This window comes from Eleutherodactylus coqui, chromosome 12 (genome assembly GCF_035609145.1).
Source record: "Eleutherodactylus coqui strain aEleCoq1 chromosome 12, aEleCoq1.hap1, whole genome shotgun sequence".
Lineage (NCBI taxonomy): Eukaryota > Metazoa > Chordata > Amphibia > Anura > Eleutherodactylidae > Eleutherodactylus > Eleutherodactylus coqui.
Genome location: NC_089848.1, coordinates 99,986,842 through 100,001,919, shown reverse-complemented (window position 1 = coordinate 100,001,919; position 15,078 = coordinate 99,986,842). Strand labels below are relative to the sequence as shown.

At 42.9% G+C, this 15,078-nt stretch overlaps 1 protein-coding gene across 1 annotated transcript in view; it reads left to right on the top strand.

Moving 5' to 3' along the window:
- Positions 1-15,078, top strand: part of SHH (sonic hedgehog signaling molecule) — a 29,972-nt gene that overhangs the window by 3,838 nt on the left and 11,056 nt on the right. Inside the window, exon 2 of the mRNA XM_066584600.1 lies at positions 12,113-12,374. Coding sequence (XP_066440697.1) covers positions 12,113-12,374 — 262 coding nt within the window. The remainder of the gene's footprint in view (positions 1-12,112; positions 12,375-15,078) is intronic.

Below are 15,078 nucleotides of genomic sequence, written 5' to 3'. Positions count from 1 at the left end.
GTTGTTTATCCTGACAGGTAACTGCTAAGTGTTTCCATTTGTGAAGAGATTAGTTGCTGGCAGGGAGATCTTGTTGTACAACACAAAGCCTTAGGACTGGCTGCCCTGCTGAGCTTCACTTTGGCTGAGCAGAATTGGGGTTGATTTGTGGCACACGACCCAGTGAATTCATGAATAGTCTAATCTTCACGGTCATGACTTTGACAATACAACTGGAGCTGGCACAAAAGGACCAGGCTCTGCCTAACCCATTTACACAGGTCTATCTGAGCAGCATCAGAAATCTTGGCCTCCTCAATGTGTAATGAAGAAATAGAAAAGAATGCATTTGTACATAGATGCTATACATTTAGTCCAGGCATGAGTTTACAGTCTCAAGGCTCAGGGAAAAATGCTGTAAACTGGGTAGAAAGATGTGTGTGTTAACCCAAAAGGAACCAAAGTACACATCATCTACTGCACTTTACTGCCCACTGAAGTAATTAGTATTCATGCAGTGTAGCAGAATATAGTGTGGGCATCTAAATCTTTGCTTTAAACTATATGCTTAATCACTGTGTGCAGCTTTTAGGGGTTAAAGAAGCAAAGGTTATATATATATATATATATATATATATATATATATATATATATATATATATAATATGCAAGATGATAAAACCCCACTCATATCCCCAAGTTGTTGGTCTAGGCTAGATCTCAGTACAAGGCAAAAGGGCTTATTCACACGGGCAGCTATGCACGCAAAAATCACGTGCTTGAAAAACACGTGGCCCATAAAACCAAGGGTTTCCTATAGGGACATTCAGATGAAAGAATCTAAACGCTCCCATAGGAAACCATTGGTTCTCTTAGCCGAGTGTTTTTGAGTGCGAGATTTTTGCGCACGTAGCTCCCCGTGTGAATAAGCCCTAAGGGTTTATTCACACAAACAACTTTTGCGTCCGATTTTCTGCCCATAAATATTGAAAGATAGAAATAAAGCAAATGATTTTAAATAGTTATATTCACGAATAGTCCGAGGAAAAATTGCGCAGGTCCTATTTTCTTGTGGTTTTCGGCCAAAAATCGCCCATTCAAATCTATGGCTGCATTTTAAAAAATGGATTGTACTCATTTGATGGGATTGTGATCGTTTTTATCTCATATAATCGTTAAAACCTTAAAGCTGTATGCACACAGGTAATTTTCCATTTGATTTTTGGACCGTTCTGTTTGGTCCGAAAGTTGAATAAAGATAGAACCCATTCGTTTGAATAGGTGTACTCACATGGGTCTTTTTTACTCGCACGAATAGTCCAGGTAAAAAAAATGGGATGTTCTATTCTTGTTCGATTCTTGAACAAGAATGCGCTGTCCGATGCGAGTTGTGCCCAAGAATCTTGGGCGTAAATTTTAAAATGTCCATGTGCGAGCAGCCGAAAAAACAGGGACAGAACGAGGAAGTGCGCAGAACACATCATATGTTTTTTTACGTGCTTAAAATTTGGATACAAAACAGTTGAAAATCGCACGTAAAAATTACAGAAATACATACAAATCACGTGAAAAACACACGAAAAACTGAATTAATTTTTCAGAACTGCAAAAATGCCCTAAGACTAGGTACACACTTGCATGCAAAAATGTCTGTGTTGTGTCCGCAAAAATGGATTTTTTTTATATGCATGCAACTCCATGTGCCCTCCGTATTCGGTCCATATTCAGTCAATATGTCCGTTTTTTTTTCTCTGTGTGCCATGCGATTTTCTGCAAAAAAAACGGAAACAAGCTCAAATAAAGCAGGACAGAACACAGACTGCACACGAATGGCCTCCATGTGGGGTATTTATCTCAAGCTATGGTCTCCAAAATGTTGGTCTTCATGAGACATTAGGATCATTTCAAGGTAGTCAGTCATCTCAGTTCATAGTGTCTGGGTTGTAGCTATACATTAGATTTTTGGGACAATATTACTTTTATGGTCTCCGAGTTGTAGGTGTAAAGTCAAGGATCATGTAAAGGAATAGAGATCTCAGTGTACGGTCTCTAATTGTACAAAGTTAGGACTTTACCAAGGTTTTCATCCCAAGTTATGGTCTCTAGAATGTAGATGTACATGAGAAGGTCAGATAGTATAAAGCTAGTCATCTCAGTTCATAATGTCTGTAGTAGGTTGTAGCTGTACATTAGATTTTGGGACTGTTTTATTATTTTTATGGTCTCCAAGTTGTAAGTGTAGAGTTAAGGATTATTCAAAGGACTAAAGAACTCAGTGTATGGTCTCTAATGATACGATGTTAGGACCATGCAATAGTTTTCATCTCAAGTTATGGTCTCCAAAATGTAGGTCTGCATGAGAAATTAGACTCAATTCAAGGTAGTCATCTCATTTTGTAGTGTCTAGGTTTAGGACAATTACATTACTTTATGGTCTCCAAGTTATAGACTCATAGACTGGTAGAGTTGGAAGGGACCTCCAGGGTCATGGGGAGTAGGTGTAAAGTCATCAAGTTGTAGGTGTAAAGTCAAGGATCATGTAAAGGAATAGAGAACTTAGTGTATGGTCTCTAATTGTACGATTTTAGGACCATGCAGACGTTTTCCTCTAAAGTTATGTTCTCCAGAATGCATGTCAACAGGAGGAGTAAGGATCATTTAAACATAGTTCTTTCAATTCACAAAAGCAGATTTATCAAAACTGTCTAAAAGTAAAACTGTCTTTGTTGCCCATAGCAACGAATCAGAACGCAGTTTTTATTTTAGCCCAGCAGCTTAAGAAATGCAAGCTGCACTGTGATTGGCCGCCAGGGGCAGCAAAGATAGTCTTACTGTTAGACAGCTTTGATAAATGAGGCCCAACATGTCCAAGTTGTAGCTGTATGTTAGATTTTACGACAATGATGTTACTTTTATCGATCTCCAAGTTGTAGGTGTAAAGTTAAGAGTTGTGTAAAGGAATAGATCTCACTGGATGGTCTCTAATTGCACATTACTGTGACCATGCTAAGGTTTTTAACTCAAGTTATGGTCTCTAAGTTATAGGACTGCATGGGAAGTTAGGATCACTTAAAGTTAGTCATTTGTAACTTTGCAGTCGATTTTAGGACTCTGACATTACTTGTATGGTCTCCAAGTTGTAGGTGCAAAATTAGGAAACATGCAAAGAAATAGATAGGTCTCGTGCATGGTCTCTAGTTGTATGATATTAGGGCCATGCAGAGGTTTTCATCTCAGGTTACGGTCTCTAAGTTATAAATTTACATGAGAAGTTAGAATCATTTCAAGGTATTCATCTCAACTCACGCTGTTCAATTTGAAGCTGTACGTTAGATTTTAGGACAGTGATATTACTTTTATGGTCTCCACGTTGGTTTAAAGTTAAGGATCATGCAAAGGAATACATCTGACTGCATGGTCTATGGATTGTATGGATAGTAGGACCATGCAAAGGTTTTATCTGAAGTTATGGTCTGCAAATTGTAGGCCTACATGAGAAGATATGAGCATTTAAAGGGAGCCTGCACTTTCAATCTACAGTGGTCATGCTCCGTCGGCCAGTTTCAGTTCCCCCCAGCAGCTGAAGACGGCCCGATATAACGCTATATGGGCTGTCTTCCGCTGCTGGGAGGAGCCAAAAATGACCAATGGAGCACAAGCGCTGCAGACTCAAAGTGCAGGCTCTCTTTAAAGACTGTTATCTCAATTCATAGTGTCTAGGTAGTAGCTGTACATTAGATTTTGGGACAGTGACAATACTTTTATGGTCTCCAGGTTGTAGGTGTAACGTTAAGGAACATGTAAAGGAATAGATGAATCTCAGTGCATGGTCTCTAATGTACAATGTTAGGATCACGCAGAGGTTTTCATCCCAGGTTATGGTCTCTAAGTTATAGGTTTTCATGAGAAGTTAGAATCATTTCAAGGTATTCATCTCCATTCATAGTGTCCAAGTCGAAGTTGTATATTAGATTTTATGGGAGTGACATTACTTATTTGGTCTTTAAAGGAGATGTCCCGAGGCAGCAAGTGGGTCTATACACTTCTGTATGGCCATAATAATGCACTTTGTAATGTACATTGTGCATTAATTATGAGCCATACAGAAGTTATAAAAAGTTTTATACTTACCTGCTCCGTTGCTGGCGTCCTCGTCTCCATGGTGCCGACTAATTTTCGCCCTCCGATGGCCAAATTAGCCGCGCTTGCGCAGTCCGGGTCTTCTCCTCTTCTCTATGGGGCTCCGTGTAGCTCCGTGTAGCTCCGCCCCGTCACGTGCCGATTCCAGCCAATCAGGAGGCTGGAATCGGCAATGGACCGCACAGAAGCCCTGCGGTCCATGAAGACGGAGGATCCCGGCGGCCATCTTCAGCAGGTGAGTATGAAGACGCCGGACCGCCGGGATTCAGGTAAGCGCTGTGCGGGTGGTTTTTTTAACCCCTGCATCGGGGTTGTCTCGCGCCGAACGGGGGGGGGGTTTAAAAAAAAAAAAACCCGTTTCGGCGCGGGACATCTCCTTTAAGTTGGTGTAAAGTTGAAGAATTATGTTAAGGGGTAGATCAGACTTCATAGTTACAAACTGTACAGATATTAGAATTGTGCAAAGGTCTTTATCTTGAGCTTTGGTCTTCAGGTTGAAGGTCTACATTAGCGCACGGTAGGACCATTTAAAGGCTGTCATCCCAATTCATAGTGTCTATATTGTAGCTGTACATTAGATTTTAAGATAGTAACATTATTTTTAGGGTCTCCAAGCTGCATGTGTAAAGTTAAGGAACATGCAGAGGAATGGATTCATCTCAAGTATTAGTCTTGAAGTTATAGGTTTGCGTGAGAAATTAGGATAATTTAACCAGTCATCTCCATTCATGGTGTCCAAGCTGAAGCTGTACGAGAGATTTTAGGACAAGGGCATTACTATTATGGCCTCCAAGTTTTAGGTGTAACGTTAAGGACCATGTAAAGAAATAGAACTCAGCGCAAGGTCTCTAATTGGATGATGTTAGGTCAATGCGAGGTTTTCATCTTAAGTCATGGTCTCTGGGTTCTAAATTGATATAAGAAGTTAGGATCATTTCAAGATAGTCATTTTACTTCATAGTGTTCAAGCTGAAGCTGTAGATGAGATTTTAGGACAATGACATTATATGTCGTGTCTCCAAGTTGGTTTTAGGTTAAGGAGCGTGTAAAGGAATAGATGTGACTGCATGGTTACAGACTGTGTAGTTATTAGAACCATGAAAAGGTATTCATCTCAAGTTATTTTTTCCGAATTGTCAGTCTACATCAGAAGTTAGTAGTCATTCAGTTCATAGTTTCTATAGTAGATTGTAGATGTGCATTCGATTTTAGGGCAATGATATTACTTTTATGTTCTCCAACTTGTAGTGTATGGAACAGGCAAAGGAATAGAGATGTCAGTGCAAGGTTTCTAATTGTACGATGTTAGGACCATGCAAAGGATTTCATCTCAAGTGATTGTCTCTATGTTATAGGTCTACATGAGAAGTTAAAGGGGTTGTCCCGCGGCAGCAAGTGGGTCTATACACTTCTGTATGGCCATATTAATGCACTTTGTAATGTACATTGTGCATTAATTATGAGCCATACAGAAGTTATAAGAAGTTTTTCACTTACCTGCTCCGTTGCTAGCATCCTCGTTTCCATGGAGCCCGTCTAATTTTCGGCGTCTAATGGCCAAATTAGACGCGCTTACGCAGTCCGGGTCTTCTTCTTTTCTCAATGGGGCCGCTCGTGCAGGATGCCGGCTCCGTGTAGCTCCGCCCCGTCACGTGCCGATTCCAGCCAATCAGGAGGCTGGAATCGGCAATGGACCGCACAGAAGCCCTGCGGTCCACCGAGGGAGAAGATCCCGGCGGCCATCTTCAGCCGGTAAGTAAGAAGTCACCGGAGCGCGGGGATTCAGGTAAGCGCTGTGCGGTGTTCTTTTTTAACCCCTGCATCGGGGTTGTCTCACGCCGAACGGAGGGGGGTTGAAAAAAAAAAACCCGTTTCGGCGCGGGACAACCCCTTTAAGATCATTTCAAGACAGCCATCTCATTTCATAATGTTCAATTTGTACATTAGAATTTAGGACTGTGACATTACTTTTATGGTCTCAAGTTATAGGTTTAAAGCCACAGCCCTCAGTGCATGGTCACTTATCGTACGTTGTTAGGACCATGCAAAGTATCAAGTAATGGTCTCCACAATGTAGATCTGCATGAGAATTTAAGATCATTTAAAAGAAAGTCATCTCAGTTCATAATGTCTGGGTTTTAGCTATGAATTAGATTCTAGGAGAATAATATTACTTTTCTGTTCTCCAAGTTGTAGGTGTAAAATGAAGGATTATGTAAAGGAGTAGAGACCTCAGTGCATAGACTCTAACTGCACAATGTAAGAACCATGCAGGGGTTGTCATCTCAAGTGATGGTCTTCATGAGAAATTCATATCATTCAATGCTAGTCATCTCACTTCATAGCATTCAAACTGAAGCCGTACATTAGATTTTAGGTCAAGGACATTACTTGTATGGTCTCCAAGTTGGTGTAAAGTTAAGAACTACAGTAGAGGTGACCATGAAAAGGTATTATCTCAAGTTATGGTCTTCAAGTTGTAGGTCTACGTTAGAAATTCAGATGATGGAAATCTATACATCTCAGTTTATGGTTTCCCAACTGTACGTTAGGATTATAAATTAGGATTATTAACCCTTTCCAATCCACTGTCTGACCTCTGAAGACATTATGATTTAAGGCTGTACAGCTCCGAAGTTGGAAGACGTCCGTCAGGGTTCTCTTACTGTATATTGCCAGCCTCTCTTTTGTCGAAGCCTATCCAAAGTTTCACCTCATGCAGTACTGGCTGTAGCCAGCATATAGCGCTGTTGTATAACAGCAGAAAAAGAGTAAACCCTCTAGAAAAACCAGGATTGGGAAGGGTTAAGGTATACATCTAGACTGTTTATGGCAAAGGGAAGACTACACGTTCCAGCATTCACCATCACCGCAGCCGCTTCTTATGAAATTACCGTCTGGATAGAATATATTGGAGTGCGATGAATGCATCAATTGCAGCCAGAACTTCTGTAAACTCCACCTGAGCGCTATTAGGGGATCCTTATGACCCCACATTATCACGGGCTATCCTCTGCATTTGTAAATATGCCCTAATGAATCATGCAGCCTCTATTTGCAGTCCTGCCCTTGTCATGGCCGCCCCCAGTCATTTATATTGCTCTTTCTTTTTGGCATAAATCCTTTAAAAAAAAAAGACTTGTGTGACCTGAAGAAAGGAGATGAAGGGTAATAGGGAAAACAAATGTATTGATGTCACACAACTGAAGGAGAATAGTGACATTCAAGATAAATAATGTTTGTTCATTCCCTGTCTTAAAGTACAAGTCACCTGTTATTTTAACATTGTTATCTCCCCAGCCCCTGCCCTATCTGGTTTACAATTCCCAGCATGTTTTCTTCACTGGCAGAAGCAATAGAGTTTTTCTAAAGTTGTGATCTCTATGGATGTTTGAAGCTGAGTGTGTCTGAGGCACTTTACAAGCTAGAAATACCTCCTGCACTAAGAAGCCTACTGAGTGATCTGCAAGGCGAGGGCTTGTCCAGCCGTTAATGGTGTGTCATGGCATTGAGAAACTTTTCAACAGGGAATTAATGTGAAAAGGATCCACAGACTTTCCGGTGTATAAATCCTGGGGTCTCATTTAAAGGACCTGACAGCATTTGTCTTCTGGAACGAGTTTCGGAGGGTTAAAGTCCATCCTTGCATTGGTTTAAGGCGCATGGTGATGGAGTGACGTCTTTGGATCACTTTCCTCGCTTCCTTTAACATTCTCAGGCCTTTAGGTTGTTGTGTTTGTTGGTCGGGTAACAAGAATATAATGAATGTCAAGTACATTCAGGCCGTGTTCACACCGGGCGGATTTGCAGCGGAAAACCTGCTTTTCAGATCCACAGCTGCTGTTGTGGATTGGTTGCAGATTTTGCAGCGGCTTATATGCGGATTTTCAGCGCTAAAAAATCGGCTGTCGAAAATCTGCACCAAATCTGCAGCTGCTCTTGATTAAGACCGGATTCCCATGAATGTATGCGTATTTGTGCGCGCATGATCCTTGCGTTTTTGCTGAGCGAATGATGTTTTTTCAGTGTATTTTACTGCACTTTTTCCGCTCACAAGGACGTGTATATTGGCACGCGGCAAAAAAATATGCGCTGATTGAAATGGCAACTTAGTCCAATGAATTCCAGGAGTGCACTTTTTCCTGCGCAATTCCACAGTGTTTCTTGCATCGCCTAGTGGGGTTTTTTTTGTAAATTTTTTTGCACAGCTATAGGGCTTATTCAAAGGAGCGTATATTGGCCGTCGTTTTCACAGCTAGCCGATATACACTATCATCTGAGCTGTCTTTCCCCCTCGCCAGCTCTCTGCCTCTGTCCTCCCCTCCTCCCCTCTGGCTGTTTGCAATGGAAGGGGGCGGGATTGGGGCGGAGCTAAACACGCATGTTAATAAACCAATTAAAATCAATGTATAGTGCGTGCAAATACACACATAAATACATCCATGGGAATCTGGGCTAATGCTGTCTTCATCCCTGCCGTAAAAGTTGCGAAATTTTCGTTGACTCGCAGCTTTGACGGACGAACATATGTATTTGCACATGAACAAGGTTTTGAAATGACAATAATCAGGCTCCTACGCCCGTGTTAGCGCGTAGTAATGACATTTTTGTGCTCGTAATGCCAGCTCCCACAAGCGTGATACTCCTTCCATGGAATAGAATGGCTATTTAATGCCTAATAAGGGCAGCTGTCTTCTTTTCCCTGCATTGTCCGCAGGGTCAAACCTTTCCTCTTGCTTTTTTTTTAACCTGCCATAGACTTCTATGGCAGCCTGCTGCTTAAAACGCAGAAAGATAGGGCAGGTCATGAGTTCTAGTGATTATCACGTGCGCAAAAATGTGCGCAAACACGTTTGTCTGTTTAAGCTCTCGATCACAGCGTAAAGCCATGTACAGATTTCAGAGGTCCTTCACACGGTGCGTAACATTTCTGTAAGCCTGGGTTCACACAGGGCGGATTTGCCGCGGTTTTGCCGCAGCAGATTCGCCCGCGGCCGCTAATCTCGGGGTTAGCCAGCCATGTGGATGAGATTTCTCAGAAATCTCGTCCACACGGGACGGCTAATCCGCTGCGGTAAATCCGGTTGAAACTGCGGCTGCGGCGGCCGCAGCCGCGGTCTCCAGAGATTGAGCAGGTCTGTTTACCTTTCCTGTTTTGTTTATTTATGTTACGGCCGTGCTCTCCTCTATGGGAGCGCCGGCCGCAACGGAAAAGCATGCGGCTGAGCCGCTTCAAAGCCGCCGCGGCCAAACCGCGAGATTTCCGACGGGAATCCGCCCTGTGTGAACCCACCCTAACAGATCCACTGTGTTTTCTAAACATGTTGCGGATTCTAAATTTCTGCTAGCAATACAATAAATCCTGTCTCAGATTTGCTAAAATAAAATGTAGCCAAATGCAGACCATTTTGGCGCAGATTCGCTGTCTGTGCTTCTTCTGCATCTCTGTTGTAAGTTTTCCACTGTGGATACGGTGCTGAAATTGACGCGTTCTGGATCCGAAATCTTCTCTGCGGGTCGATTTGCGCATGGATTTTGTGCAGATATTTTCTGCAGTTTGTGGACAAAATATTAGAATCCCATCTGTTTTGCTGCTACTGTAAATGCCGTGGATTTTTTGTTTGCTAGGAAAACCCGCCCGTGTGAATATGGCCCAATGGAGAGGCTGAAAGCTGCAGTAAATTAGCACCAAATCTGCAACTGCAGCTGCGGATTTAATGCAGATTTTCAACAGTGGAGTGGAAAATACGCAGATAATCCTCAGCAAAATCTGCACCAAATCCGCAGCTGCTGTTGTGATTTTCGGTGCAGAAATTCACAGTAAGCCCACCTCATCTGAACTTAACCTCAAGAGGGGAGTTCTGTAGAATAGGAAGTAAGGCAGGTAAACGATAATCTAGACTGAATCTAGGGTGGTGCAAGACGGAAGGACAACCTGCCTGGAGAACATTTTTGTCTTTGCTATCAGATTATGGTGAAGCATGATAAATCAATTAATTGTGACCTGGGATGAAGCTTCAAGGAAAGCTGTGTTGTACGTTGCTTCTTATGGGATGCTACAAGACATAATGAGAAAGCTTGATGGCCGGAAAAAGAATATGGCTACCTCTTACAGTTAAGGCTGCTTTCACATGGGCTACAAAGTCGCGTGATATTGTAGCGATGTGACATTGCTACAAATAGCATGCATGTGATCCCAATGCTTTCCAATGGGGTCCGTCACATTAACGATGTTTTCACTGATGCTATGTTGCTAGGGAAATATTGCCGCGCTTTTGCAATGATTTGTAGGCTATGTTTTCTATGGAGCCTCCTTGTTTATCGCATTTCGTAGCACGTACTTATGATTTTCATGCTATGCAATACATTTAACATTAGAAACTACTATTAACTTTCTCACGATAGCAGCGATGGGACATTTTTTCACAAGAAAAAAGCATCACCGACGCTACAAAATCGCGTGTACAAAGCTACCATATTGCAGCGATATCGCTGTCGCCCGTGTGTAAAAGGCCTAAAAGATCCTTCCTGTTTTTGATAATGCTCAATCCTTTTCCGGGACATTAAAAAACTTCGATTAGCTTAAAATCATGTGAAATTAAGAAAAAATAAGTACCTATTCCAGTGGCTCCCGGTCCAGCACTGCAGACCCAATTCCTACTGCACAAAACCTAGAAAAAGCGGCGGGTAGTCATGTGCTGTTTATTGTGCATGTCACTGCTCAGCCAGTCACAGGCTTCAACGGCCATGGAAGATCCACCGCTGGAACTGTGCATGTGACCGTCTGCCACTTCCTTCGGGTTCTGAGCGACGAGTACTGGGACTGCAGTGCGGGGCGGTGAGCCGCCAGAATAGGGGAGTATTCAATTTTCAATTAATTTTGCATGATTTTGAGCTGCTAGAATTTTTTTGTATCCCGATAAACTTCTTTGAGGGGGGAGGGTATATTACCCTATGCTGTTGTTCTACGCCGATGTCTCTCCGATTCACCGGTTTGAGGTCCTGCATTCAGCTATGGCCTCCTGCAGACGGCCAGGTGGGATACTGCATGCCGTGCCCCTGCAGTGACCACTGCACCTCACCTGGTCCGCCGTCTCCCCACTCTGCTATGTGCTGGCTGCCGCCCACCCGGCACTTGCGCAGAGCAGAGCCGGCATGTCACTAGTGACGTTCCTGTGCAGGCCTTTGCGAGGCTCGCACAGAAATAGGACATGCCGCGATTTGTTTACCGCACATGTTTTCACACTGTCAAATCGCAGTGGTCTGCATAGGATTGCATTATCTAATGCAATCCTATGGCAGCGGGCATGGGAGGAAATTCTGCGGGAAATCCCGCAGCTGAATTTCTGCCCGTGTGTAGGGGGCCACTGCATTTTCTACCTAAGGGCCCTTTTTCACGGTATGACCTGTCAGGCACAGATACCTGACAGGTCATCCCATCATTGATCGTTCCAGTACTTTTAGACAGGAGTGATCATCCGTAACTATGTGGAGGCGGAGCAGCTGGGGATTGTTCCGGCCCGCACCCTCTATTCACACTAAACAGATTGCCTGTATACATGAGCCGATCATCTTTAAGCTTTTGTGCATGGACCCGGAACTAGCGGATCAGAGGGGCTTCAGCACAGAAGACCAATGGCAGATAATATAACTGCCCCCTCCGGTCTCAGAAAAAAAATGTAGTCCTGAAACCAGAGGGTCTCTTTAAATATCTAACCTGACCAAATAACAGCATGGAGTTCATTGTGATACAACATGCACTAAAGTTCACTCAAAAGAGTCAAGTAGTAAAGTACTGGCAAGTTGACAGGGCAATAAATGGCTTATACCTCCAGAAAGTTGTAGCTGAGTACTTCTTTATCAGACGAATGCCTTCTTATTATCAATAAGTAACAACCATGTCACAAACCTGTCCTGCAGGTTCTTGCCATCGTTTGGAGTTTTGTGTATCCTGCAAATAACCACCTTCTACTACCTTCTTATTGCCTTCTAGAGATGTAAAGACAAACTCAATGCTTTGGCTATCTCAGTGATGAACCTGTGGCCAGGGGTAAAACTGCGGGTGACAGAGGGTTGGGATGAAGATGGACACCATTCTGAAGAGTCATTACATTATGAAGGTCGAGCAGTGGACATCACCACCTCTGATAGAGAACGTAGTAAATATGGGATGTTGGCAAGACTGGCGGTGGAGGCTGGATTTGACTGGGTCTACTATGAGTCCAAAGCTCATATTCATTGCTCGGTGAAAGCAGGTAAGATCTTTTATGACAATGTACTGTATGTATCTGCAATATATCTGCTGGTATCTAGCAGGAATATTTCCAGGGTGTTTTAAAAAAAACTGGATCCAGCGCTATATCTCAGTACTGGTGTCCTATATTGAAATATCAATAGGGTACTTGAATAGGAAGCCATGGATGCCCTACACAATAGTATGGTGCACGGGCTCCTGGTGGCCCCGGAACATGGTTTTCAATGTTGTGTTGTGGCCCATATAAGAGATAGAGAGTAAAACTTAATTGCAAAGTTGAAAAGTAGCATAGGAGAAACAGAATTCCTCTTTCCATGTCTCTTTAAGTCCGCTGCTATGACTGAAGGAAAGTATAGTCTAAGTGGTCTCCTTCTGCTACTGAATGAAGCAAAATTCAGAAAACAGACACTTCAGACGATGCGCTCACCATTTATGAAGGAAAAACGTTTAAGAGAAAAGTCACTGATAGGTGGCGCTATAGTAGACCAGGTCTACCGAGTGTCAGATCTGAAGGACAGCATTCTTCAACATGTTATACTGAGTAAGGGCTCATTCACACAAGGGAATTTGCCCAGTGAACTTACACACGCGAAAAAACCTGCGACTATTAAAACCAATGGTTTCCGAATGGAAATGTTCAGACAAAGGAATTTTAGTCGCGCGCAAAAAAAATCGCACTCAAAAAGATAGAACATGAGCGACTGAAATCCTGCAAATGAAATTCACTACTACACAGAAATATAGGTCTCGCCCTATCTTTGGTGCGCAAAACTCAGGAGGCTCCACAGACTTCTATGGGAGCTAGAAGAAAAGGGAGGGGGACGGAGTTTAGCTGCAACTGGTAAAAGAGGACAGGTTCCTGTATTTTACAAATTTGAAGTCATTAGGAGTCATTCCGGACAGATTGCATGAATGGACGATTTTAACGCTAATGAAGCTCGGGATTCAACCGAGGAAAAATCACGCGATTTTTAGCGCAGTTAGACACAATTTTTTTGCGCACAGAATTTTTGCGGTAATTAGGTCCCTCGCATGAACGAGCCCTGAGGGTGCATTCAGACGACCGTATATTGGCTGGGTTTTCATGCCCAGCCGATATACGGCATCTCTCTCTGCAGAGGGAGGAGGCTGGAAGAGCCGGGAGCAGTGCTCTGAGCTCCCGCCCCCTCTCTGCCTCCTCTCCACCCCCCTGCACTATTTTCAATAAGGAGAGGTGGGATGGGGGCGGAGCTAATTCCTGGAACTTAGCCCCACCCCCGATCCGCCTCCTCTCATTGCAAATAGTGCAGAGGGGGTGGAGAGGAGGCAGAGAGGGGGCGGGAGCTCAGAGCACTGCTCTCGGCTCTTCCAGCCTCCTCCCTCTGCAGAGAAAGACGCCCTATATCGGCTGGGCATGAATACCCGGCCGATATGCGGTCATCTGAATGCACCCTGAGGCTGCGTTGAGCGGCGGAAAACATGGTTGTGCGAATGCAGATCATTGTTGAAAACAATATTGAACGTTAGTAGCATGATTTGCATAGCTGCATCTCCACCTATCGGTGACTTTTTCAGTAAAAAAAATTTTTTCCTCATCTGAAGTGTCCATTTTCTAAATTTTGTTTAATTTGGAGCAGCAGAGCGCCCTCCAGAGGCCTCTGAGTTGGGGAAGTTTAATTTTACTAACCCCGTCTTTATAGAATGTTAGGCTAAATTCACATCTGTGCTAAGGATTCCGTTATGGGAGCAGAAAAACAGATTCCCCTGCATGAGTGGATCCATCTAAAATGGATCCAAACTGTGCAGAACAGATCTCATTGACTGTAATCGGGTCCGTTGGGTTCCTGCACCTGTCCAGCATTTTTACCAAATGACAGTCTTGCATTTCATGCCAGATCTGCGCCGGAGACTCTGAACAGATGTGAAAAGAGCCTTAAAAGTATCCTCTTATTTATGTATCTTTTATACTTATTTCTGTATACTTTGTATTTGTTTCTTTTTTCTGAACTTGTTTGTCCTATTTGCTACATTAATGTAGTACATAGTGAACAGTCTGCTACAATGTCTATATCTGGCATTTGATGAGGTCCAGTTTACTACCAGAGGCTTCTAACAAGGATAATATTGCAGGTTGATGATTATTTTATGACCTGTAATATCGGCTTCCAGTATTATGATGCATTTTGCATTATTTTTTATGGTCTCCAGATATTGTTGTTGTTCTTAGCAATGGAAGGGTAGTAAACCATCAAACGTTGAGGCTTTTCGTGATGCATAACAGAGCCTTTACAAGTCCCCAAAAGCCTATAAAAGGAAATATGGTTTTAATTTAAGGTATTCCCCCAGTATGGCTATTTAGCACTGATATAGCAGTTAATTAAAATTTCACCGGCTCTGTTACATTCTATCATCAAAATTAGTTCTCAGAAGTATTGTGGTTTCTGAGATAAACAGAAACTAATAAACTTAAAGACTTTCTTGACTTGCTCATGCATTATAGACCCTTCACATGTGCAGAGTATTTCTGCAAGACGCTCCTAAAGACACAGCTAAGGGCTTCTTAAGACAAGCGTATGCGCAAATATGCTCAACTCAGCGCAACACATTTGCGCAGTGAACGAGGTTACATTTGCGTACACATCGGCGGATTGTATTGTACTGTTTTGTGCACGTAGGGTATGTTCATATACGTGTGCAACACCCCCACCCTGATTTAAAAGGCTATT